Genomic DNA, 26,771 nt, shown 5'->3' with positions numbered 1-26,771 from the left:
GAGCGGCCCGGCCCAGCCCGCGGCGGCTCCGCGTCAATCAGTCATGGGGCTGCAGCCCAGAGCCGCCGCGGGGGCGGCGGGGCACTGGGCGCGGGGGCCCGGCTGAGCCGGCCGCGGAGCGCGAGCCTGCCGCGGAGACGACGGAGGCGGACGCGGGGCGACCCCGGCGGCGGCGGGGGGAGCGGGAGCCGCCTGGGATGTTCAGTGAGTGCGGGCGGCGGGCCGAGGGCGCGGGCGGCAGCGCGGGCGGCAGCGCGGCCTGGGCGGTGGGGGCGGGGCGAGCGGGCGGCACCGCCTGGAGGCCCGGAGCGCGGGCCCGGCCTCTCCTTCATTTACGGGAGAGGGAAGTGTCTGTGGGCCGAAGTCGGGATGAAACTTGGCACCTGGTGGCGGGGAGGACGCGGGCGAGCGCGACGATGCCCACCTGCAAGGGCGCCCGCGAGGCGGCCGCGCCCCTGACAGCCGCGTACGGGGTGCGCGCCGCGGAGCCCCGAGGCCCTGAGCGCCCGGGCGCAACGTGGGCGGGGAGCCGAGGGTGAGGGACCGGGTGTCCTCGGAGGCTCAGCGGAAGTGCTGCCCTCCCGACAGCGGTGAGAGCGCCCTGGGCCCGTGCCCCGCGGCGGCAGGCTGGAAACGCTGATCTCTGACCTTGCAGGTGGAGGTCTAGGAAGGGAGACCCGGCTGGCAGGAATCGGGGCTGCGCTGGGAGGGGCGCGCGGGCGGGGGCCGTCTACTCTTAGGTGACCTAGCGCTGCGGGGTCGGGCGGACATGGTGGCCGCCCCGGTCTGGGTCCCAGCTCTGCTTGAGGGTGGGAGTAGGAAGAGGAGTTTGGGGCCGTAGCTTTACACTCGGAAAAGCTTCATGCAGCGGAGGGGGCTTGGTGACTACATCGGCCTCAGGTCGAAACCATGTAATTATCTGTAACCTCTCGGAGCCTTCGTTTCCTCTTCTGTAAAATGCGGTAATGACTGACAAACTGGACCTTTTAAAGGATACCCACAAAAGGATTAATGAATGTGAAAATGCCTGACAAATGGGCAGTGTTCTGTAAATACTAGTTATCAGCTATTACAATTTCTTTTTTTGGCAGAGAATACTTTCTAGGTTCCTCGTAGGCCTAAATTTTTTGCGTTAAATGTAATTTTGATTTTTGTCAATTATAAATCATTCCTGCCTTAAAGATCAGTGTTAAATTGGCAAACCAAAAAATGGGCTTGCCTTGACCATTTTTTTGTTTGTTTTCTGTCATCAACAGTAAAGCAGATTCGTGTGTTTTGGAATAGTTTTGTTGCTTCTCCCTCTGAATGTGTGAAGTTTGTTTGGTTCTATCACTGTGGAACTAGGTAAAGGCCCCTCTTAACTATTCAGTCACTGGTTTTTTGGTTTTACTTCCGCAAACAGATGTCCTTCATAGTACCTATGAAGGATATCTCTGGAGAAAGGGTTGTTGTTTGTTTGTTTTGTTTATTTGATGATTCGTTTTAGCTGGAAGGGAGCCCCAGGGGCGCTCTGTTAAACCAGCATTACCCAGTGGACAGTGCTAGAAACGGTTTCTAGCCTCTCCATGTGACAGACAGCCAGCTTCTCAGGTAGTAACTGTTGTGATCACTCTCTCAGCAAGGATTTGGTAAGCTTTCACTGTTGTGTTTCCCAAGAGAAGCCTTTGAGCAGCAAGACACTGTAAAGGGTAAGAGTTCACACCATACAGCCAGGTGGTCCAAGCTCCCCTCCTGGCACTGTGGACCCTTGGGCACCTGTCTGACTTCTCTGAGCCTCAGCTTTCTTATCTGAAGAATGCTCCCTAGCTTATAGGGTTCTCGGGAGGCATAAACGAGATAGTCTACATAAAGCACTTAAAATAGTATCTTACCTGTGATGTACACTCAGTAAGTGCCAGTTATTAGTAGTGATGGTGTAGGAAACAAATAGTATGGTGATTCCTGTGATAGAGGTTTGTTCCTGGGTTTGGTGAGTGGAAGGAATCAGGCTCAAGGAAGCTTTGGGGAGGAAGAAGTGGCCAAGCTAGGCTGTGAAGCATGAGTGGGAGTTAGCTAAACCAGCTAGGAGTGCCATTTGGGGTGTTTCTACAGTTAATGGAGCAGCCTTGACCAAAGCCCCTAAGGCGAGAAGGGCTTGTGGTACCCACCTGTTTTGTAAACAAAGGCAGATAAGAGTACCCTCAAGGTGACACAGTGGAGACTGGATTTTTTTTTTTATCCTCCACACTGGTGAAGGAAGGAGAAAGTTTTTAAGCTGAGCACAGATGGCATCAGATTAGCTGTTTGGAAAGATTGTGCCTGTAGTGGTGTGGGATTAAAAGTAGGGAAGGCCCAGCCACTTGTCCTGGCAGCTTTGTGTCTGCCTGTGACTCCAAAAGGAAAATGACTGCTTAGCAGAGGCAGGCATTTTAATCCAAATCTGGCCAGCCTAAAGAGCACTTTGAGAAGGCATGAAGAAACCAGATCATTCCAGGCAACCTTTTCTCTTAAAAAGCATCTTCAAGGATGTACTGTATATGCCTGACTACAAGGCAGGATTCCCCCCAATGTATCCCTCTGAAAAGAGGGTGGTACCACATGTTTAAGTCTCTCCTATTACAGGCACTGTAATTACCCTTTCCAACAACAAGGTGCCATTTGGGAAATACATGTTGGACTGAAACAATCTCAGTCGTTGCTAGTTTGGGATATTTATACGACCAATATGTCAACAGTAAGTGATAAATTTAAAAAGTTCTGCCCACCTGAATGGGTATTGATGGCTTGCGTTGAGGTTTCCAGCGAGAGCATCAAGTGCTATATCATAGATGATTTGGTAGGTGCGAAGGTGGTGTCTTCTGGAAAATGGAACTTGATGATTCAGAGTGGCTTAAGTGACTACAGAGACGCTGATGTTGAAGATGTAAGTGAATAGTTGGCGTAAAATTGTTTCATGAATTAACGTGTTGCCTTCTATATTTTAAAATACATGGAAGTTAATAAATGAAAGATTATAAGCAGACATTTGACTAATTGATCTACAGTCCTAAAGGTTTTTTTTCTAGTTTAAGTTAACCACAAATTTTTCTTTTTTAATTTTCTCATTGCAGGGGTAAAGTTGTCTTAGGTTCGAGCTTGCCTTTTATGTGAACGCTTTACAGAAAGTAACTGCTGCTCTGTTTGTCAACTGAAACAGATTCCTTTTTCCCGTCTCATTTTTTAACTTTAAGAAGGTTTCAAGAATGTTGTGTACTGGCAAGTTTTAGAAAACACTATAGAAAACTTCCATTCATAAATCTTTGTTTAGCAGTCAAATAAGATATCTTTCTGGTATGATGTATGTAAATGTATATGTATCTTAGTAACCTTACAGTGTTTGATAGTAATAAAAAGGTAGCTCCATTTTTACTAACAAAATACTAATTTTTGGAGATTTGGCAATTTAGGAATCAGAAGTGTTTTGCAAGACTTTGTGCATTGCCATTTTTAAGTCAAGGCGCTGCTGCTTTAGCTTCACAGAGTAATGCCATGCTCTGGAATTGTGTTGTCCGATACAGAAAGCACGGGCCATGTGTGCTTGCTTACATTTAACTTGATGAAAATTAAAAATTCAGTTCTTCAGCTGCGTTAGCCACATTTTAATTGCTAGATAGCCCTTTGTGGCTGGTGGCTACCACACTGAACAGTGCAGACCTAGAACATTTCCGTCATTGCAGGAAGTCCTATGGGCAGTACTACTCTAGAATAAAAAGTGATTCGGCTGCTCTCTGAGACACACACACACACAAAGGATTCAGTGTCATTAAAGCATCTCCAAAACCTCACTTGCTGCATTTGAATTCCATTTCAGGGAGAATGATAAACATAGGAAACCATATCCCCCTTATTCTGAGAGCACAACATCCTGTTTCTTCTGTCTACAGCGGTTGTAAATGGAGCACACGTGAAAGGTGTTCTTTATGACGTAAGACACAGTAAACGTAGGTAGCCGTTCTATAAATTGTGCCATACCTTCCATGTTAACAAGGTTTTGTATAGAAATAATTTTTCTGAGTCCTAAAATAGTTTTGAAGTAAGCATCAAATATTTGTGGCTTTCTTGGTTCATAAAAATCCAGAGAAATCTTGTGCCTAAAGTAAACCGTCAAGAATTCCAAGCAGAAGCTAGATGACACTCTCTTTACTTTTAATGTGAATTTCAAAGATAAAAGCCCTGTTCTAGGGAACTCTCCATCTGCGGGGGGAACTAAAGAACAGTGATGGCAGGAGTAGGCAGTCTGCATGGGGTGCAGAGGACGATCTTAAGCATGGGAGTAGCATAGTCAGTCTTTTTGTCTGGCTGCATTCAAAGGGGTGTTTGAGGTTGGCCTAGAGTAGTAGAAGGACAGTGGGATAGTCCAAGTGAGGAGTGCTTTGTGCCGTCAGATCGCAGCAGTGAGGATATGGTAGCACAATGGCTCCAAGAGAGTCCTGTTTAGAGTAAAGGGTTGATGGCCATTTAGAAGTGAGGGGGAGGGAGACAGAGGAAAGCATCTTAAGATGACTAGTTTTCATTTGATTGGTTGGTTTTGGTTGTGGTTTTTTTCTCTGTTGGTGGATGGTGACACCATTAAGCTGGCTGGGAAAACTAGGAAAAGGAAGAAGTATGGAAGGAAGAGAATTTGGGCACATCGAATTTCAGATGTTTGCAGCGTCCAGGTAGAGAAGTCTTTTAGACTTGAGCTCAGGAAGGTCTGACTAGAGACGGCACGAGTCTTGTGTCAGCAGGGAATGTGAAGGATGGCAGAGGGGAGCCAGACACCCGCCTGCAGGGGAGGTGGCGTGTTCAGCAGCCTAGAAGCCATGTAAGAGAGTGGGGAAAAGTGACTTAGATTTGACAAGAGTTGAGGAATCTCAAGTCTTAGTAAATAGCCCGCTGACATAGGAAACAGGGTCGCCTGGCTGAGTAAGGAGACTGGAGCAGATATGGGGGTGGCTGCAGGTAGGAAGCTACAGGGAAAGGAAGTAGTTGACAAGAAAAGACTTCTGGGACTTTATGGAGGTCCCAGCTGATGTTAGTCAAGTTCTAAGGGCATCTGTCTGCCTGGCTGTATGATTTCTGCTCCACCCCCAACCCTCCTACCCAAATTAAACCCCCAGATTCTACATTGCATCCTGAGCCCCCAGCTGTGAGCCTTGTTCGTGTGCCGTTTATTTCTTAGGACACCACGGGAAAGAGCACAGGTTTTAGTTCAAGTGTATTCATGTTACGTCTGTGTCTGAGCAAAGCCTGAATATGAAAGGCCAACCTAACTTAAAAATTATATCATGTATGACTGAAACCGAGTTCATTTATTTTTCAGCTACGATTTTTATTTTCACAAGCATTTTATCACAGTGATTAATGCAAAAGCTTATTAGGTTTGTAGGTGCTACTTAGAATGACCTTTTGATGGATTTTATAAGCCCTTAGAATACTGCAAGGAAAGAGAAGAGAACTGATATATGAGCACCTAGTAAGCACTTTACATGACCTCTCAGTTAAGAAAAAATACAAAATAATTTTTATCTGTTTTTAAGCATAAATTTATAATTGGAAAAAATACACTTACTTTAAAAAACAACAACAGAAACACCTAACTACTGTCCGTATACTCAGTTGGGGAACTGATTTGAGGATAGTGGTGGTGAGTGTGCCTGGATTTGTTTTGCACTCATTCATCCTCAAAGCTGACACCTTATATCTGAGGGGCAGGGGGAGACACACTGTTCATATAGTACTCTATTGGCAGCTCATGGAATTGGGTAACGCTTAGCCCATGAAGTGCTGGGCTGGGGGTGTCTCTCTGAGCACCCCTCCACCAACCACACACATTTGAACATAAGTGGGTGGGGTTAGGCTGCAGCGAAGAGTATTAAGAGAGTGGTTCTTCCTGCACAGTTGTTACTTTAAGGCAGGAAAGTGATCATGTCCTGATTTTCTGTAGCAACTTTGGTAAAGTATTAAACAGTAGGCAACTATTAATGTATGAGAAATAGACACATATTGTGTCGGAATCCTCATGTTAATTTCCAGAAATACTAATAATGTGACATGAAAAGAAAGGTATGTGATCATCTATTTTTAACTTTAAAGTTAAAATATTTTCTGTCAATTGAAAATTAAGGGAAAACCTGAAATTTTAAACAAAGATGTAATTAGATTGAAGCTCAATTTAAATTTAAAAGATTTTATAATTACGGGAAAAGATAAACAGGTAACTTAGAATTGCAGTGTTAGTCTCATGTCTGAGTCTCTCAAAAGACAGGTCTGTTTTTAAGGAGGTTTGTGGGTTTTTTTTCCCATTCATGTGTCCATTTATGGGTATTAGTACTGTGGAAATCAGTCAAGGGAGGGGGACTGATTTCTCTGCAGAACTCTTTTCATTTATTATTTATTTCACTTGAAATATGTGTGCCCTGGAATCAGGGCAGTCAGTTGGATAATGTCTCTGGTATTTCAGTTGAGTGTGGCTGTAAAAGAGACTAATGCCCGCGTTCCTCCCCCTCAGACTCTTGGCCCTGCAGTTGGCTCACAGCCCACCCTCAGGGAAGGTCCTTGTCCTACATGGTGGTTTGGAACCAGAAACTGCTGTTCCAGACAGCTAATTTGGGCAAATTCATTAGAATCAGTATTTACCAGCTAGTTTCTAGTAATCCCCAATATGGCCAGTTTTTTACTATTGTTCATTCTCACTGCTTTCTGTTCGCTCTCTCTTTTCCCCTCCTCTTCAGACATGCATATATACATTGTCCCACCTTGGGGACACTTGTCACTGCAGGGTCTGCTGTGTCAGTTTTCCCATGTCTTTTCCTATGCACATTTTTTTTTCCTGTTAGAGAGATGACCTCTTACTCCCATCTTATCTGAAACACTGAGGGACACACATTGATACAAGCATGCACCCCCATGGCAACAAGAGATGGGCAGTAGGAAGTCTGGAAAAGTTTTAGTCCCAGCCAAAATACAAGGCATCAGGCTGCTTTGGAAGAGTTTGGAGACTAAGAACTCTTGAAGTTAGATTGAAAGCATCTTTAGCAAGCGGCGTAGGGTCGTGTGGTGGCGGGGCCGGGGGTGGGAGCCTGGTGGATTGCCTGCTTCTGACTTGGGTCCAAACTGGCAAAGGGTAGTACTCTCACAGTCTCTGTGTGCACTTAAATTTTTTTTCTCTAAATATAGCATTGAATCAGAATCTCCAAGGCTGAAATTATTTATACACACACTCGCAGGAGATTCTTATGTGTAACCAGGTTAGAAAACCATAGAGAATCACTGAAATAGTCAAACTGGTACAAGAATGCTTATTAGTAACCACAAAGAAACAATTATCTGTCTTCATCAATGGACAGATGAATACTTAGAGCAGTGATCCCCACTCTCAAAGTCTCAGAATTCTTGTATGAGCAATAGAAAAAAAATCTTAATTAAAAAATAATCTGGGGACTTCTCTGGTGGTGCAGTGGCTAAGAATCCACCTGCCACTGCAGGGGACATGGGTTCGAGTCCTGGTCCGGGAAGATCCCACATGCTGCGGAGCAACTAAGCCTGTGCACCACAACTACTGAGCCTGCGCTCTAGAACCCACGAGCCACAACTACTGAGCCCATGTGCCACAACTACTGAAGCCCGTGCGCCTAGAGCCCGTGCTCCGCAACAAGAGAAGCCACCACAATGAAAAGCCCGCCTGCCTCAACGAAGAGTAGCCCCCACTTGCTGCAACTAGAGAAAGCCCACGCGCAGCAATGAAGACCCAACGTAGCCAAAAATTAAAAAAAAAAAAAAATCTGAGTTGTCATACAGTGAAAGACTAACATACCATAACCAAGTGAGGCAAATTCCATAGTGAAAGGTGGTTCAGTATGAGGAAATTTATTACTGTTTCATTGTATCACTGAATCTCAGTCATTTCAGACCCAGTGCCCCTCCTTTCTAACAAATATTTGATACTGTCTTTGGTAATCCAGAAATGAAATGCATAGATAATATAATCATTCTTTACACCTGGTTTAAAATAATATATTTATGATATCTTAACATTTTATATTTGTATATAAATATATGTGTTTTTGTGTGTACATGTCTCCAGCCTTCACTGTTTGCTCTGTTGTGTGACTTTTAGGCAATTGAAAAGTCGATCTTCAGATTGTGTTTTGAAAGAGTTAGTATGAATCACTTTGGAAGGATTATTTATTTGCAGATGATTTTGGAACAACTTGTTTGCTGCAGTATCTGGGTAAAATAGTTGGTTATTCACCACATATTGTACACTGAAAGAAATTGCAATGGATAAAAATTAGATACAGATAAACTTTTTTTTAGTATTTAAAGAAAAAATAAATAACAGGTTTTTGGAATGGGGGGAATTTTAAATCTTAAAAACGAATGGAGGAAATCACAAAGGAGAAGGCCAGTGCATGTAATTGAAACTGAAAATTTAAACACATCCAAATAAATTATCAAAAACACATCTTCTACACACAAAAAAATTAGAAGTCCTTGATTTAGAGAAAGTTACCCTGGTGGGGACCATCACATGTGTATGGATAATGTTGCATGCATTCCAAAATGGACACGATATTTTGATCCTGAAGAAGAAAATATTTTTTACATCACAGAAGTGAACCTAGAAAATTCATTCAGCTGTCACTGGTCATCTGGACTGCAGTATTCTTTACTCCAGGCAAAGGAGTGTTTGAAGCCCTTGGCAGTATCAGGGGTTCCTGTCATTCTTGATAATAAATTTAGCAGTCAGGGTAAATAGTCCTTTTGGAGGGGGAACCCCCAACTTAGCTTGAGTTATCAGAAGTTATTTACCCCTGTTGAGTGCATTTCCTTCCATATAAGAATTCATGAGACATTTTCTAACACATATACCTACCCTCTTACAATTCTGATGCTTTTCTGTACCTGGCATTACAAATAAAGTGTGAAAGAGGTAAACAGTATGATTGACATGAAAACACACTGCTCAAATCCTTGACTCAGCGGCCAGCAGCCTTTTCCTGACTGCTAAGAAAAAGCATAGCTCTCCCTTTCCCCATTATTAACTTCTCACTTTCTAACACCTCGTTACCTGGTTTCTGAATGTCTCAGAGCTCTGCTTTCGTGCTGCCTCCTGCCTGCTTTCTGGCTGGCTCCCTGCTCCCTGACCCCTCTCCCTGAGCGAGGGGCGGCCGGGAACATGGGGCCCTGGAATTCCTCGGGGCAGATTGAAATCATGGTCCTAGATGGAGTTTGTCGGGGGTCTGTGGAGCTTTTTTTTTTTTTTTGGGCCGCACCTTGCAACACGTAGGCATGTGAGATCTTAGTTCCCCAACCAGGGATCAACCCCATGTCCCCTACCGTGGAAGCACAGAGTGTTAACACTGGACTGCCAGGGAAGTCCCATGGGGCTTTATTATCTAGGCTATTCCCGTTTTCCATCATTGAAGTTGGCCGTGTTTTCATTGGGACAGTACATAAAGTGGAAGAGAAGGTGAGGTTGGTCTTAAGGCTCTCAAGTCAGCCAGGAGACTGGCCGCGTGGCCTCTACCCGCGCGTGACGTCGGCTGTCCCTGTGGTTCCCCCTCAGGTCATGAAACGGGTGCGCACCGAGCAGATTCAGATGGCCGTGTCCTGCTACCTCAAACGCCGGCAGTACGGGGACGCAGACGGCCCACTGAAGCAAGGCCTGCGGCTGTCGCAGAGCGCCGAGGAGATGGCCACCAGCCTCGCAGGTACCACCCACCCCCGGTCCCGGAGGCATCCAGCCCAAGTGCCTTTCTGAAAACCCCCCGCCCAACACGTCCTCCCGCAGGATCCCGGGGGCTGTGAGCTGAACCTGATGTCGTGTGCGACTTTCTCCTTCCGTGAGCTAGGGCCAGGCTCTCTGTCCCCCTCTTGCACGTGTCCCCTCCCCTGTTGCCTGGGCCTCACCGTGGAAGGCATGTTCTCCAGGTGGATGTGTCCTTTGGGATCCGTGGGTGGAAATGTTGGCATCATATACGTGTTCCTGAGACTTTTAACATTTCTTTTTGCTTTTGCTGTTAGTTTTGAAATTGGATTTGGATTCTTTTTTAGAAAAACTTTGTAGAAATTTTTCTTGCCGTGCTGTCAGGGTGGTTATGAGCGTCTTTAAATGGCCGGGTGTGGGGAGCTTAAGGTTGTAGTGCCTTCTCCAGCTCAGCCCGGCTCCTCAGGGGAAGCCTCCTTCCCTTCAGTGTCAGACCCACTCATTCTCCCTCGCCTTCAGACTCTGCTGGGTTCCCCGACAAGGACAGGGCCAGGCGATGAACTTGGAATCGATTCATGAAAGCCTTAATGTTTCTAGTAGGACGGCCAGTGTACAGGACCAGAGTAATTCCTTCTAAACTCGCCGTCACAGCCTTTGATAAGCTCCCGCTGCCCTGTGTTCGTTGGAACCTGTGCTGTTGCTGATAGACAGTAGGGCAAGCACTATTAAATTTGTGTTCTCAGTTGTCTTCTTTTCGATATGATGGCGTATTAGGAGAGTCAGTGTTCCTGGAAAACCACCAGGAAAAGCGAGAAGCTTCTAAAATGTGATTATTGTAAGATTTTGTCCTAGGTTTTTCTGTTGATTGAGTGATCTGAATACTTATATCTGCATTCAGCAGATGGTCGTGAGGTCTGCTGGTGGCCAGGTGCTGAGAAGTTCTCGAGAGAGCTAAGACTTGATTCTGGCTCCCGAGGAGCTCTGTTACAGTCAGGAGGTGAGGCAGGCAGGTCAGCACACGTGGGCGGGCGTGACATAGTGAGTCCTGTGAGGGGTGCTCAGCCTCCATACAAACATAGAAGATGGTGCTCTCAGGTCAGCCGGCAGGTCAGAAGGGCTTCCCAGAAGGTCTCATGGTTCCCAGCATATAGTCAGGGGTCAGTAAATCGTAGAAGGCATGAGCTGAGTTTCCAAAGAACCGTTAGGAGCTTATCGGGGGGCAAAGCTGGGGGAGGGTGTCCAGGTTATCAGATATGGGTCTTAGCAGGATGGCCGTGGTGGCTGTGTTGACGGGGGAAGGCCCGGATTGGCACCAGGGGAGCTAGTCAGAAGGCCGCAGTGTGATCCAGTGAGAGGTGAGGACAGCCTGAGCTAAAGGGTTGTCATCGGAATGGCAAGGGGAGGATGCCTGTGAGGGCTTGTGACTGTAGGACTCGAGACTGGTTCCCTCACGGCGGGGCAGCAGGAGAGCCTGTTCGTGCGTGTGCAGCCTTCCAGCGTGTGTCCGAGTTCCCGGAGGGGCGCTGACTCTCTTCCCATCTGTCTCCCTGCCTCTCGATGCTCTCCGTTGCGTCTCCTTGGCCCTGCTGCATTAATTACATTCCTGCTTCCTCCTTCTCACGTGCGTCCCACGCACGTCGGTGTTCGTCCGGATTGTTGTTGAAGACGGCTTGTCAGTCCCCTGCCGCCTCTCCCCAGTTGTGAGGTCCCCCACCCCACCCCCAGCAGAAAGGCTAGGAGAATTTTGCTTTTCTTGTTAGAAAGCATGAACTCACAGAATGGCGATGAAGCGCATGTTTACATCCTGAGTATTGAGACTCCAGCCTCCTTCCTCCTCTCGCTGCCAAGAACACTGCCATCCAGGCACCTGCTGTCCAGGAAGGTGATTAAAAGCCTCGCCCCTGGTGAATCTGCCCTAACAAGAATGGACCTAAAGACATCGCCAGCGGGAAATTGCCCATCCAGGTCCTCTTGGATGATAAGCGCATGCCCAGAGTTCTCATCAACTCTGTGGTGCCTCACTTTCAGATAACTAGGGACTGTCAGACCCTGGAAGGAACTGATCTGCTTCATATGAAAAATGGAAGGAAACAGTGAGAAGCAACTTGAAGGAAGCAAACAGCAGAGGGAAGAAAAACTTTAAAAATACCATCATTGATAGCCTTGAAACAAGAAGAGACTGCTATTTTAAGAGAAGAAAACATTCAGATAAATACATGACAGTGAAGCTGAAAAATCATCCGGAGGGTTGAAAGTTGAGGCAGCCTCCCAGAAAGTAGAGCAGAAAGACAAAAAATGGAATCTGGGAGACATTCAAGGATCAGTTCCGGAGACCTACCACGAAATTGTCGGCGTCCCAGAAAGAGAACACAGGAGAGAAAGCAAAAAAATGATTCAAGAAAATTTCTCAGAACTGCAAGACGTGAATTTCCAGATTGAAATGGCCCACTGAATGCCCAGCACGGGGGTTGAAGATGGACCCATCCCAAGGCACACGATGATACAGTGTCAGGTCCTGGGGTCAGATGCGTCCAGAGGAGTCTCTCGTGAGCCTGTGTGCCTCTCCTCTCTCATCCAGCTCGTGTACCCTGTGCTTTATACACCTTTCGTTCCTCTGCTCTCACGTCACTGGGTGTCAGGAGTTGGTGGGGTAGGCATGTCGGTCATATTTAACCAGAAGCCCTAACGTACTTTGAACACGGGCTGAGATGTCAGATGCTACTGCTGCGCCTCCTTCCATCCAACCTGCCACGTTTCGGGCTGGCGATTGTCTTTGCCGTCCCATCTTATGTATCTTTTCCTCCTTAGTCCAATCAGAATCTGGTTGTGCCAACATAGTGTCTGCGGCCCCTTGCCAGGCAGAGCCCCAGCAATATGAAGTGCAGTTCGGACGGCTGCGGAATTTCCTCACCGGTAAGTACTCCGCACAACCCCCTTCTCTTGTTAAAAAAGGGCGCTGCGAATTTCCCTCAGAACCATCTGTGTTCCAGCTCTGGTGTTAGGTACCAGGGATTCAAAGGTGGTTGAAAGCAGGCCTTGCATTCACGCTTACGGTCTATTGGAACTCCCAAGAGAGTCAAATCAGGAGATTAAAGTGTGCAAGGGCAGTGCTCTGGGTGCGTTACTCACTGTTTTGTCCGTTGCCTTCAGCACAGTGACTGTGGCTTGTGTTGAATAAGTAGAAGCTCAGTCAGCCGTGTAGGGAAACCTCCTTAAATGCAGCAGGTGTGAAATGGACGTTGATATCACTACCAGTGATACAGTACATCTCAAAATGCTTTTTTCCCCTTGTTTCCAAAAATTCAAGACAGTAATCCTCACGAATCAGCAACACCAAAACATTAGAAGTTGTAATTTGGTCCAGTTTGTGGGTGCTGTGAGAACCACAGACACACTGAATCAGTAGATGTGAGTTCTAATGAGTTTTCCTAATTCATTGTATGACTTTTTAAATTAATCACTCTAAAAATTGTAGTCATGTAGCTTTTCTGGGGCCTTTAGTTCCTCATATGTAAAGTGAAGAAGGCTCTTCAAAGGCAAAACCAAGTGATTTCGTCTAGTCCTAAGATGACTGATTATAATTTTAATGTTGAAAAGATGGTTACAATAAGCGAGACCATGTTGATTCTGGTTATTAATCAAAGTCTTTTGTTGAGTACTTTATACAAAACACCTTGAGGTACAAGAAATACAAAACTTTCTCTGTCCTCAAAGGATGAAGAGTTATTAGCATGTATTGGTTAGTAGAAAATTATAGTTAAAATACTTTGAAGTTGTTTTATTTTTTTTCCCTTATTTGAACAACACTCAGGTTAATAATTTTTAATGGTAAAGAGGCATAGTAAGTGATCAATATATAAACCAAAATAATATACCTAATTTTGCACACTGAGAGTTGTCCTAATTTTACTTCACCCTTATAATGGTTAGTATTTTAAAGGAAAGAATCCACATTTCCTATATTCTGTAGTCTAGCAAAATGACCAAAATGTTACAGGAAATAAAGATTACAAAATAAAACCCTAAAGAGGGTCATCTTATCAGTCTCACAGTTGTTGAGTGATGGGATTCATTCTGTTAAATTGCTACAAAGATGAAAAAATTGCGAAGACTAAGGGTCTAATAAAAAGAGTCTATTATGTTTAAAGTGGAAAGAAAGAAACTCCATTAAGATCCTCATATCATATAAATGTTAAATGTCTCAGAACAGTGATCAGCTGCTTTCCATGTCCACTAAAGATAAAAAAGAAAAATTGGATTTATAAGAAGGATTTCATTCAGAGGTAAGCAAGAACTTGGAGATAATCAAGTTATTTTTCATTATTGGCATTGGTTTTTGAGGCTTTGAGCAATTTTTAAATTTTTAAAAATCAGTTTTTAGGCAGTTATTTTACTCGGTTTTTTAAATACGGTTATGATTTCTCCCTGAGAGACTTCTCTCATCAACCTAGTGGTGAGGAAGCTGGTTTAGAAAGAAGTGCCTGGCGTCTTTCAGCCCTCCTCTTTCATTCATTCAGCCTGTACTTATGTGAGGCTCTGACTGTCCTGGGCTAGGTATTGCAGGGGAGTGTATTGGTGGGGGCCCGCCCTCTGAGGAGGGAGCCAGGCAACGCGGAAGCTCCGAATCTGTCACTGTAATAGTCTCCATCAGCCTTTTCCTACGCAATTTCTCGTCTTGTTTCAAAACTGAGAAGGCTGTCTGTTACCTTGTCTGTAATTTAATTCTTTTTTAAAATTTTTTTTTTATTTTTGCGGTACGCGGGCCTCTCACTGTTGTGGCCTCTCCCGTTGCGGAGCACAGGCTCCGGACGCACAGGCTCAGCGGCCATGGCTCACGGGCCCAGCCTCTCCACGGCATGTGGGATCTTCCTGGACCGGGGCACGAACCCGTGTCCCCTGCATCGGCAGGCAGACTCTCAACCACTGCGCCACCAGGGAAGCCCTGTAATTTAATTCTTTAATCCTTGGTCACAGGTTATTTTGAGGGGGTGAGTATATGTGTTTTTCCTCACAGACTGCTTTTCCTGGAACATTTTTCTCCACCTTCAGGGCTCTGAAGAGCAGTCAACCAAATCAAATGAATAGTTATTTCCTGAGCACCAAGATGAAATATAACATGTAGTCATTAATCTGAACTGAAAGTTAACCCTAACGTAAGAGGGCTAAAAGTCACAGTTTTGCATGAGATGTGACTGGGGGAGTGTTTTCATAGGCCAAGACGGAGCCAGTCACTGGGTGTTCGTGGGAGCTGAATTTGGAGTGAAGGGAGGGGCTGGCGTGGGGTGGTCAGAGGCAGCCTTCCTGAGGAGGGTTGGGTCGACATTAGCACTTGCATGTCGGGCATCTGTGCCAGAGTAGGAGGATCCGGCCTACGTGCAAAGGCATGAGCAAAGGGGCAGAGACGGGATTATTTTTTCAGGAACAGCGAAGGAGCCGGCTTTGTTGAAAATGGGCTTTCGGGGAGGGATAAACTGGGAGATTGGGATTGACATATACACACTATTATATGAAAAATAGATAACTAATAAGGACCTACTGTACAACACAGGGAACTCTACTCAATACTCTGTAATGACCTATATGGGAAAAGAATCTAAAAAAGAGTGGATAGATGTATGTGTGTAGCTGACTCACTTTGCTGTACAGCAGAAACTAACACAACATGGTAAGTCAACTATACTCCAATAAAAAAAAATTTTTTTTTAAAGAGAAAAAAGAAAAAGAAAATGGGCTTTCAGATTGGAGATAAAGACAGACAAAATGGAGGCAAGATCTGACCACGGGTAGAAGTGTGACCCTCATCCTGTGTGATGGAGACAAGCCCGGGCGTGAATGTGGGTGTGGAAGCAGTGGACGAGAGTGTTTGTGGGTGGGGCGATGGGAGGCCAGCCTGAGTCCACTGTGGTCCCTGAGGAGTGAGACAGGGCTGTGGATGCCGAAAGTGGGGTCTTCAGTTCACAGTTACATTGTCAAGGTAGGATCTCCAGGGCTAAGGAGTAAAGAAGGGAGAAGATCTAAGGATGCCTCAGGCTCTTTGCGGGGGGCGGGGTATACTGAACAGAAATGAGTCAGGTTTTATTTTTTACGTTGTTATGATGATAGCATCCTGCTATGTAACACAGAAGATACAGACTGTGATACAGAACTCAGCATCAGCCCTGGGGAGGTACAAAGTAAAGTCTAGGAGATGGTAACTCTGGAAGGAGATAACAGAGAAAGGTAAGAGGTTCTAAGGCTGTAGCTGCCTCCAGTATTTCTCCTCCAGAAGCTGTGGGGCTGAGAGCTGCCGTGAGCTCGCCTGTTGCTCCAGGGCCTTTCCTACGGGACATGTAGTGGGAAGAGCATAGCCTATGGGGTCAGTCACTCTGGATCTGAATCTGGGGACAGCTGTGACTCCTAGACACAATGTGGATGTAAGTGCCTGGCTCATGGGAGGCACACATGCAGGGGTAGCTCCTCAGAGTGAGGTGAGCCTTCAAGGAACAAGGGAAGAAGAGGAGCCCCCAGGCAGGGACACGAAGGCGCAGGCCAGCTGGTGCTGTTTCAGAGCTGAGGACGGCGTGCAGAGAAGGGCCGGGGAATGAGGACCAACAAGCTCGGTGTTCATTTAACTTAGTGTCCTTTCAGTAAAATACGAGGTGTATGTTATGATTTCAAGGGAACAAGATTAAAATTGAGTTAAGACTTAATGTTAGTCTCACCTTGTTCCACATATAGGATATGTTGATTGGAACTTTTATACCTAATATACTGTTCTCTTCAGGCAAGAAAGAACAATTAAGCAGCTTTGCAACTATGGGCTGAAACAGCAGTGAATTTCAGTAAGTTTTAAAGTACTACATCCCTATTTCTAGATGGCTAGTTTTTTTTTAATCCTGGACTTAGTAAATTAAAATGCCTCTCATTTTCAAAAATAAGCCTGAAACTAAGATTATAAGGAGTTGAAAACAGCCCTTCGTCCCAGTAGAATATATTGGACGTCTAATTGGTAAGGCTTGAATCTTTTTGTTTGTTTTAATTAGTATTTTGGGAAAGAAATATTCCAGAGGTCTTCTAAAGAATTACAGTATTTAAAGAAATATTGAAATCTGTATTAGGGTTCTCCAGAGAAACAGAACCAACAAAATGTATATGTATAGAGAGATTTATCTTAAGGAATTGGCTCACGTGATTGTGGAGACTGACGAGTCCAAAATCTGTGGGGCAAACCCGCAGGCTGGGACCCAGGAGAGCTGCAGTTCATGTCCACAGGCCACCTGCTGGCCGATTCCTTCTCCCCCCCAGGGAGGTCAGTCTTTGTTCTCCTAAGGCCTTCAACTGATTAGATGAGGCCCACCCACATGTGGAGGGTAATCCAGTGTACTTAGTCTACTGATTTAAATGTTCATCTCATCTAAAAAAATGCCTTCACAGAAATATCTAGAATAATGTGTGAACAAGTTTCTGGGCACTGTGGCCCAGCCAAGTTGACACATAAAATTAACCATCACAAGTCCACCACCTGTGGACTTGCGATGGCACCCTTACCCATCTCCTTAAACCATAATTAACCTGCAAATAAAGGTGATTAACAAGGTCATAATTCTACTTAACATGGTACAGCTATCCCAAGTACAACCAAGAATGCCCTAATGCCTTCCTCAGCAGAGGAAGCAAAGTCCACAGGTGATGTTTACTCTTCTCCTTGAGATCCCATAATTTAAATACTGTGACGTAAAGTTAACAATACTTAAACACTATGATATAGGGAATTCCCTGGTGGTCCAGTGGTTAGGATTCCACGTTTCCACTGAAGGGGGCCGGGGTTTGATCACTGGTCGGGGAACTAAAATCCCACATGCTACACAGCACGGCCAAAAGAAAAAAAAAAAGAATAAATACTATGATACAAAGTCAGTATAACTTATGTTCCATGGTAAGGGGATAAGAAAGGAAAGAAAACAAAGATATTTGCTTACGTATAGATATACACACACACAAACATGTTCATAACAAAATAAGGAGGAATACTCATGACAGGTCCAGTCCTGGGGTCTGTCACTGGTCACATGGTCATAGCTGGTCTTCACCTTCCTCTGCTGCCTATTCTGTATTCCCTTTGCCTTCAGTTAGCACTTCAGCTGTTCCTGGTTCTTTACCTGGTGGGATGATACAGACCTTCGTTTCTGAAGGGCCTGGGCCACTACTAGTCCTGCCTGGATTGGATTGTTGCATATTTCCACTCACCTTAACCTCAGGGACGGTAATACTAAGAGATGCCCTAAGGGACCTCCTGTGTCCCAGACACACTCTCCTCAGCTCCCTGTGGAGCATAGTCCAGTTTCCCCTCAGCATTCAGGGTCACTCACCACAGCCAGCACCAGAGCTCCCTGTGCCTGTTGGTACAGAGGCAGGAGCCCTAACTTCAGTTCAGCGGGATCAGTGCAATTGAAGTTCACCTTCTAAGAATGCATTTGAGTGGGGGCATGTTGATCCTCAAATGCACCTACTATGCAATTAATTCACCTGTGATGAGTGAAATACAGCATCAAGCAGAGATAGCGTGCAGGGATCATCTCCCTTCCAATTAGGGAGATAAGATTCCCTAATGCAGTGTTCCTGAATCTTGAGCCAGGTATGGATTCCTTTTCAGGAAAGAAAAAAAAAAGAAGAAAGAAAGAAAATGCTAGCGGAAGTGCTAAGAGCTGACTTAAAGCATTTTTATATTAATTACTTAGGTACATACAGACATTACACTTGAAACCTTTATGCTTTATTTTGTATAAAAGCTAAACTCATTTACATATAAAGTACAAGCAAAACCACAAAAATAAACTTCAAATTAACAGCAAGTGAAAGTAACAGATGGATTTTGCCAGTCATAACTCTCTACTCTAACGGGCCTAGGGCTGGTGTCACCCAGCTTCCCTGAGGTGCTGGTGCCTGCGATGGCCCTGCTCGCTGGCCGCTCGCCTCCGTCCAGATGGATGTGGAACCTTCGCTCCGTTACAGCTCTCTCTGCCCTCCCTCACTTAGGTGTCACACACACTTCTGTGCTTTTCTCATTAGCCTGTGACAAAGCTGTACACTTTTTTGAACATTCTTTGTCATGTACTTTCATGGTGTTAAAGTCTCAGATTAGTAAATGATTTAGTCTTAATGACATGAAAGTGTTCCACTTGTAAATTATCACTGCAAAAGAGAAGTTGTACTTTTTAACCAACAAAATCAAAATGAGTACACTGACAGATGTGGGACAATTACAGATGAACGATGTCATGTTGGCATTGAGACATGCCAGCCAGGGGGGCTAGACATGTTAATGAACCCACTAAAATAAGAACTTGATGTTACTGCAGGTGATGGGGCCAAGAGGAATCAGAACAAAATAGAGCACTAAAACTGTATGATAGTACTTACTTGCTAAAGGCCATCCAGATAATTCTGAATTTACCTGTGTTAATTGTTTTTTAAATTATCAAGTTAAAGTTTCTATGAAGAACTCAGTCTCCCGAGACTGCATCTAAGGTCTCTCCAAGGTCTCAGGTCCCAGTTGGAGCAACACTAATGTGCTGGGGAAAACACTAACCCTTGAAGACCTGGTACGAGTTACTGAATGCATGTGAGAACAGGCACATCGCTTAACCTCTGGGCATCGAATTCCGGGTTTACGGCTGACTTCGGGCTGTGTTTGCTGGCCTTCAGGGTCCATGCCCTTCTTTCCTCAGTCCCGGCTTGGACTTTGAGTGTCCAGAATTCTGTGTTGGGCTTATACTTCAATCCATAGCCTCAGAAAGTAGGGTTGTGGCCAGAAGAGGCCATGTGACGGCGGGCTCCCCAGGAGACTCTGCCGACTGTAAAGGCCTTGCTTCTCTTTCATTGCAGATTCTGAATCCCAGCATAGCCATGAAGTGATGCCTCTCCTGTACCCCCTCTTTGTCTACCTCCACCTCAACCTGGTCCAGAACAGTCCCAAGAGCACAGTGGAAAGCTTTTACAGCCGCTTCCATGGAATGTTTCTGCAGAATGCCAGCCAGAAGGACGTCATCGAGCAGCTGCAGACCACCCAGACCATCCAGGACATCCTGTCTAACTTCCGGCTGCGGGCCTTCCTGGACAACAAGTATGTGGTCCGCCTGCAGGAAGACAGCTACAACTACCTTCTCCGCTACCTCCAGAGTGACAATAACACCGCGCTGTGCAGAGTCCTCACCTGGCACATCCACCTGGACGTGCAGCCCGCCAAGAGGACGGACTACCAGCTCTATGCCAGCGGCGGCCCCTCCCGGGGCGAGGGCGGCGGCCTGGAGCCTGCCGACGTGCCTGCGCCCATCCTGCAGAACGAGGCCGCGCTGGAGGTCCTGCAGGAGAGCATCAAGCGTGTCAAGGACGGCCCCCCCTCTCTCACCACCATCTGCTTCTACGCCTTCTACAACACGGAGCAGCTGCTGAACACGGCGGAGGTCTCCCCGGACAGCAAGCTGCTTGCCGCTGGCTTTGACAACTCCTGTATAAAACTGTGGAGTCTGCGTTCCAAGAAGTTAAAATCCGAACCGCATCAAGTAGACGTGTCCCGCATCCACTTGGCCTGTGATATCTTGGAGAAGGAGGTAGGAATGTCGGTCTTTCTTCCCTGCGTCTGCCTTACTTATCAGCTTGGAATATTCCGACCAAACATGACAGATCTTATGGCAAACGCACTTCCTTATTTCCCGCATCATATAGCTAACGCCAGACTCATGCCTCGTAACCTGTAGCCAGTGACTCCCTGCTAATGCCCAGCCTTGGCGGAGACAATAAGCAATTAGACATAGGATCACTGGGTCCTCTGTCTGCGTTTTAAAGTGTGGTATTGCCGTCTCCCAATGCCATCAGCAGTAAACGAGGACACTGGTTTCTCTCCACCCTCGCCCCCCCTGGCTGCTCTCAGCCTTTCGAGGGCAGTACAAGTCCTCTGGCGTCACCCAGGGTGCCCCCATTTCGTCCAGCAGTTGGTGTGACGAGCTGGTTCGCTCTGTTTGCGGGTGGTAGTTGAAAAGCACAGGCCCAGTGGCCTGAGTTTCAGGTCACCGAGAGTCATTGCCTCGAAAACAGCGTGGGCAAAGGGAGGTGGAAATTGAACTTCACAGAGTTCACCTTCCCTGAGCGTGGCGCCACGGAAGTTGTGGGTAGGAGAGCGCTGTCGTATCACCACTGAAATTCAGGAGCTCGGCCTCAAGTTACTTTGGATGGAAAACCTTTGCACCAGGTTGAAAAGTTAATGAGTAAAAAAAAAAAATCACTCGAGTTAATTTCCAGTTACTGATGAGGGTATCAAGAATATTGGGTGTACAAATTAAGCCCCTTTTCTACCTGTTCCTGTTTTCTTAGTCACCTTCCAGTTAGTATGGCCTTTGAGTCTTTGCTTCTTGCAGTTAAGACAATATAATTAGAGGAGTTTGTTAGGATGAGTAAAGGGTCTAAATGCCGATGCACAAACTTAGATTTCTAGAATTCTGTAGTGCCCTCCAGAATAGTTTTCAATGCACAAGTTTATCTTCCTTGGAGACAGCTCCAGCTTCTTGGGGGTTCTTCACGTACAGTGAGGGATACTGCCCTCATTTACTCTCAGTTTTTTACCTAAAAAAATTATTCCTACCGACCTTATTAGCTTTGATGATACTGAGTTTGGGGATTGTTCTAGGCATTAAAAAATAATATAAAGGAAGATAGCAAAGGTAGAAAGATAGTTGCAAAAATGGAAAGAACATTAGCCTAAAATTTAAAAATCTAAGATTCTACTGTGGCTACCGCTGAATTTTGTAACATGTGAATTATATCTCATTTTTTTAAAAAATCAAAAACAGTAACCAAAAGCTCATGTGTAAGCATAAAATTATCCCAAATACAACTGGATTTACAGCCCCGCCCTCCGGCTTCTGTTGTCTCCACGTGAAGAGAAGCTAGATTAGCCTCGGAAACGTGTTCACTGGACCCGCAGTGCTGCTCCCGTCACCTGGTACCAGCAGCCTTGGAATGGGGAGTGGGCCTGCCCTCCCTCCCCCACTTCGCTGCACACCAGATGGAGGTAGCTTGTCGATTGGCAGCTGTGTGTTTTTAATATTGCACAGCATGGCAAAACCACAGGTCCCCAGTGGAGGGCTTGCCCTTCTTTCCAGTTATGTGGACAGGACAGGACAGGACCACCCTCATCACCACCAGCCTCCCCACCCTCAGCCCGGCAGTGCAGCACCTGTGTTCAGTTCATTTAACGTCTGGTCATTCTGTTCCCAATCTGGTCATCTTTACGTTTGAAAAATGAAGTCGGTGTTGTCAGTAATACTCAGTTCTGTAACTTGTGTATAAAACTGTCATTTAGATCTGGCCAATAGGAATATAATGTGAGCCATATATGTAACTTAAGTCGTCCTAGTAGTCACATTACAAAAGTAAAAAGAAGTAGTCAAAATTAATTTTAGTAATGTATTTTCAATGCAATATGGCCAAAATATTGTCATTTCTACACATAAGCAGTATTTTTTAAATATTAATGAAGTCTGTTATATTCTCCCTTTTTGTCCTAAGCCTTGGAAATCTGTTGTGTGTTTACACGTAGAGCACACGTCCGTTCACACTAGCCAGCAGCCACCTTTTCTCTCCTAGGTCAGGCTGCTGCCATCTCTCACACAGATAGCCGTGTCTCACTTGCTTCCAAGTCTCACCCACTCCCAAGCCCAGCCATATTTAATTTCTTTCGGCTCCATCAGTAGCTAATTGGAGAACAGCCCAGGGCTGACTTTCAGACCCCAAAGTACCCTGATCTAGGAATGACCACACTGTGAGCTGGGCCACTTGGAACGTCCTAGTCCAGAAGCGGATGGAGGGACTCCATGGCCTAAAGCAGGGTCAGCAGACTATAGTATTTGAAGATGTTATTTTTCTTATTCTTTGAAAATTTCTAGTTTAAGCATGTCTCATCGTGTACATAATATAGCTTATTATTACATGAAAGTACTTTACAAATTAGAAATTCCTATTTGGGATGCATCTGGGGTGGAATTTACTGTGAGGGTTTAGACAGTGGCAGGGCATTTGGGGTGCTGTTCTGTTAGCATGGAAGGTTCCGTGAGGCCAGGCACGTGTGACCCACTGCCTGTTCAGGGTTTCAGCTCGACTGTGCTGAGGTCCTCATGGGGATGGGTTGAGCCACAGAAAAAAATGTGGCCGGACTATTTTAAGCTGTGGTCCTGGCAGGGAGCTGATAGGGATGGCCAGCAGTTCTGTTTTGGCTTCCCCATTTCTTGGTTTGTAGAGTCAGCCAGGCACTTTTCCACAGGCTTAGGACAATGGTTGGGCCCCTGGGGAGTCCAGCTTGACTCCGGTATGTCCTCCTCTCTGCCCGTAAGCACACAGAGGGGAGACCCACTTCCATGACTGCCTGCTCCAAATGAAGACCTCTTAAGCCTCGGAGACAGTACTGTGTGCCCGGGTGGGCCGCTAGCTTTCAGAGGCCCTCTGTGTAACTCACCCAGGCTCGTTTCTTGCCCCCACAGCTCTGACACAAACTCTCCGGTGCAGAGCAGAAACTTTAAAGTGTTGTTGTAATCTCTTCAGAAAGGAAAATTACTAATATGCTTGGTAACGCTCAGTGGAACCTCAAGCTCTCAAACGCTTAAGTGCTTTTAATGTTGAGTATCTGGAAGAGCCATTTTGAATCTTCATGGACATCAGTGTTTATTTTCTCTTAACTTTTCTCCAATACATAAACACTGGAGGCATTCATTCCATTTTGAATTTAATAGTTTTCAGATTAAAAGGATGCCCTTTTTCTGTCCAAAGGCTCATGAGGCAAGCTGGTTCAAGAAGCTTCATCCTACCCCCTGCTCTTCCAGTGAGGTCACTTGACTTTATGAATTCCAGGGTGAGGACGGCTGCAGTTTTAAGGAGCTTGTCCACGAGAGAATGAACGGAGAGTGGGTTTGAACAGAGAGAGTGTGCTTGTGGGGCAGAGGATGAGGAGAGGGGCTCTCCCCCCACAGCACGAGTCTTTTCTGTCGCCACACGTAAGGATTCATTTCCAAGACTCACACGAGTCACTTGGCTTTATTTAGAGCAATTCTGACTCCACGCCTCGTTTGTTACTTTGGGAAAATATTTGAGACCCTCCAGAAAGTCACGGTTTCAAAACTGTTCTTTCCTTTTGGACACCAGCCATTCATGCCTGGTCACAGGGTGTGAGCATAATTTACTGATGGCTGCACCTTCCTGGCCTACTGTTATTTCTGTGGTATGTCCAGGTTTTATTTTTGGCTGAACTCCCACAGCGGTTCTGTATAAAAATCTCGAAGTGAAACCACGCCTGCCTCCATCACTGGCCCCAGGCGTAGTAGTAACAGGCACGTGGGGATTTTTCTAAATGGACTAGAGACAGGGAGCAGCATGGCCTACAAAGCAGCTGAGACTGACAGGCGAAGACATGCCAGTAGAATAAAAGCATCTAAGGACATACGTTCAAAAGTACATCTTTTCGAGTGATCGGCTCTTGAAATCGGTTCTCCTCAACCTAAGAGTAAGGTCCACAGTCATCGCTCTGCACTAATAGCCTTGCTGTAGTCTTAGCTGCGAGGTGAATTTAAGGAAGGCAATTTGTAAGTTGTAGGAGACTTTTTATTCAGTTATGCAATTAAGAGTTCTTCTCCTGGAGTCACCCTAAAGAGCAGGGTCATTTACTGAGTATATGCTGTTTCCCAAGCAGGTCTGTTTTTAGACGTTTGTTTTCCATGACAGACCACTAAACACTCTTTTCTTTGTGTGTGTGTGTGTGTGTGTGTGTGTGTGCGTGTGCGTGCATGCATGCGTGTGTCCCCACAGGATGACGAGGACGATAACGCAGGCACGGAGATGAAGGTCCTGCGGGGACACTGCGGGCCAGTGTACAGCACCAGGTTCCTTGCGGACAGCTCAGGGCTGCTCTCCTGCTCTGAGGACATGTCCATCAGGTACTGGGACCTCGGCAGCTTCACCAACACCGTGCTGTACCAGGGCCACGCCTACCCCGTGTGGGACCTGGACATCAGCCCACATAGCCTGTACTTCGCCAGTGGGTCCCACGACCGCACGGCCAGGCTGTGGTCGTTTGATCGGACGCACCCGCTACGCATCTACGCCGGGCACCTGGCAGACGTGGACTGTGTCAAGTTCCACCCCAATTCAAACTACTTAGCCACGGGCTCGACCGACAAGACAGTCCGGCTGTGGAGCACCCAGCAGGGGAACTCGGTGAGGCTCTTCACGGGCCACCGCGGCCCCGTGCTCTCTCTGGCCTTTTCCCCCAACGGTAAGTACTTGGCGTCGGCAGGCGAGGACCAGCGGCTGAAGCTGTGGGACTTGGCGTCCGGGACCCTCTACAAAGAGCTTCGGGGCCACACGGACAACATCACCAGCCTCACCTTCAGCCCGGACAGCAGCCTGATCGCGTCGGCGTCCATGGACAACTCGGTGCGCATCTGGGACATCAGGAGCGCGCACTGCAGCGCACCCGCCGACGGCTCGTCCAGCGAGCTCGTGGGCGTCTACACGGGCCAGATGAGCAACGTGCTGAGCGTGCAGTTCATGGCCTGCAACCTCCTGCTGGTGACCGGAATCACACAAGAAAATCAGGAACATTGATTTGTATCTTTGATGTAACGACTGGGGCGTGTGAAGGGCTCCAGATGGCAAGTCTTAGGACAGACGGATGGAATCACTGACTGTGAAGGACTCCCCGCGTCCCCACGCATCCCCCCTCGCGCCCCCTCGTCCCGCGGACATCCCAAGCCCGCCGCCCTTCGCTGAGCCCCCAAGTGTGGAAGGACGGGGAGGAAGGGCAGTGACGGGGAACGAACGTGAGATCAAGAATCACGGAGATCCCGCTGTGTCCTCCTGCCGGCCCCTTCCTGTCTCTGGAGCCAAGATGCCCTCACCTCGCCGGGGCTGCACTTGGCCAGAGGAGGTTTGCTGGGCGCCCTCCCCAGGAGCAGTGCTGCAGGGTCACTGGGTGGAAGGGACTCTATCTGGGTAGAATTCGGGGGCGGGAACTAGGAAAGGGGGCGGGGTCATCCTGGCAAATGTCTTTCCTTTTGCGTGATTACAGAGAACCAGGATTTTTTTGTTATTATAATTATTATTATTAATGAGAAGAGGAAACCTAGCACTGGCAGAGGGGGCCTTCTCTGCTCTCATCTTTCAGGTTTTACTCCTGGCACTGGCTGTGATACTTGGAATTTTGAGGTTCAGGGAATTCAGAGAATGTGGTCGCACAGTGTATTGGGAGAAAGGGAAGATTTCTGGGGGACAGATTGATCACTCCAGCTGACCTGTTTCTAGAAGTGGGTGGGTGGATTTGATTGAGAAAGTCTTGGGCTCTTGCAGTGATGGTGGGATAGATTCTTTTCGTGACTGCACTTCTATTAACAATTCTGTCCCCTGAAAGGACAGATTGTAGTAAAGAAATGAAAATAATTGGAAGTGAGAAGTCAAAAGATAGAATTAGAAAATGTTGAATTTCCAAATGATTCCGAGGTGTGGCTTTTCCAGCGTCTTTTCCCCCTGAGATCGTGCCTCCCACCTCCTGCTTTGCAATAGCAGTTTAATGAACAGTCTGTGAAACAAATCTTAAGTACGAACACACACGTCGAAAACTACGCTCTGAGGATAAAGCAACTTCTAATTTGTGGAAAAAGGATTAAATATTTCTGTTTTCTGAAAAGAGTTATTTTGTATTTTGTTTTCTATTAAAATGTATTTAGTTTCAAAAAACAAAAAGCGTTGGCATCTCTTTTAAACTGAGGACAGGCGGGGGTGTGGGCTGTTCTGGGGACACAGCTCAGCTTTCTGCAAGGTGGCAGCCAGTTACGTAGCCCGGACTCCCCGGGGAGCTGCTCTCCTGTCTCTTGTATTCTGTCCAGCTTGCTTCAAATCATTCCTCTTGGCATTCACGTGGATTATTGATAGCATACAATACTTTTTTTTTTTTTTTTTTTGCGGTACGAGGGCCTCTCAGTGTTGTAGCTTCTCCGGTTGTGGAGCACAGGCTCTGAACACGCAGGCTCAGCAGCCATGGCTC

General features: G+C 46.5%; 1 protein-coding gene across 5 annotated transcripts; it reads left to right on the top strand.

Annotated features, from left to right (window-relative positions):
* Window positions 1-76: 76 nt before the first annotated feature.
* TAF5L (TATA-box binding protein associated factor 5 like) lies at window positions 77-26,414 on the top strand. 5 transcript variants are annotated; one of them, XM_081244521.1, is made up of 5 exons: window positions 77-204; window positions 9,569-9,713; window positions 12,518-12,622; window positions 19,574-20,298; window positions 24,539-26,414. In XM_081244521.1, exons 2-5 carry the CDS (start codon window positions 9,572-9,574, stop codon window positions 25,334-25,336), a joined length of 1,770 nt encoding a protein of 589 aa, XP_081100647.1. In that variant the 5' UTR covers window positions 77-204; window positions 9,569-9,571; the 3' UTR covers window positions 25,337-26,414. The 5 variants fall into 5 exon arrangements, with proteins under 5 accessions (XP_081100647.1, XP_081100648.1, XP_081100646.1 ...); XM_081244522.1 differs by lacking the exon at window positions 77-204 and adding an exon at window positions 637-655; XM_081244520.1 differs by lacking the exon at window positions 77-204 and adding an exon at window positions 2,678-2,902.
* Window positions 26,415-26,771: the final 357 nt, after the last annotated feature.

This window comes from Mesoplodon bidens, assembly GCF_964165515.1.
Source record: "Mesoplodon bidens genome assembly, chromosome: 1".
Taxonomy (NCBI): domain Eukaryota; kingdom Metazoa; phylum Chordata; class Mammalia; order Artiodactyla; family Ziphiidae; genus Mesoplodon; species Mesoplodon bidens.
The sequence above is the reverse complement of the archived record's forward strand: the minus strand, read 5'-3'. Positions and strand labels throughout refer to the sequence as shown.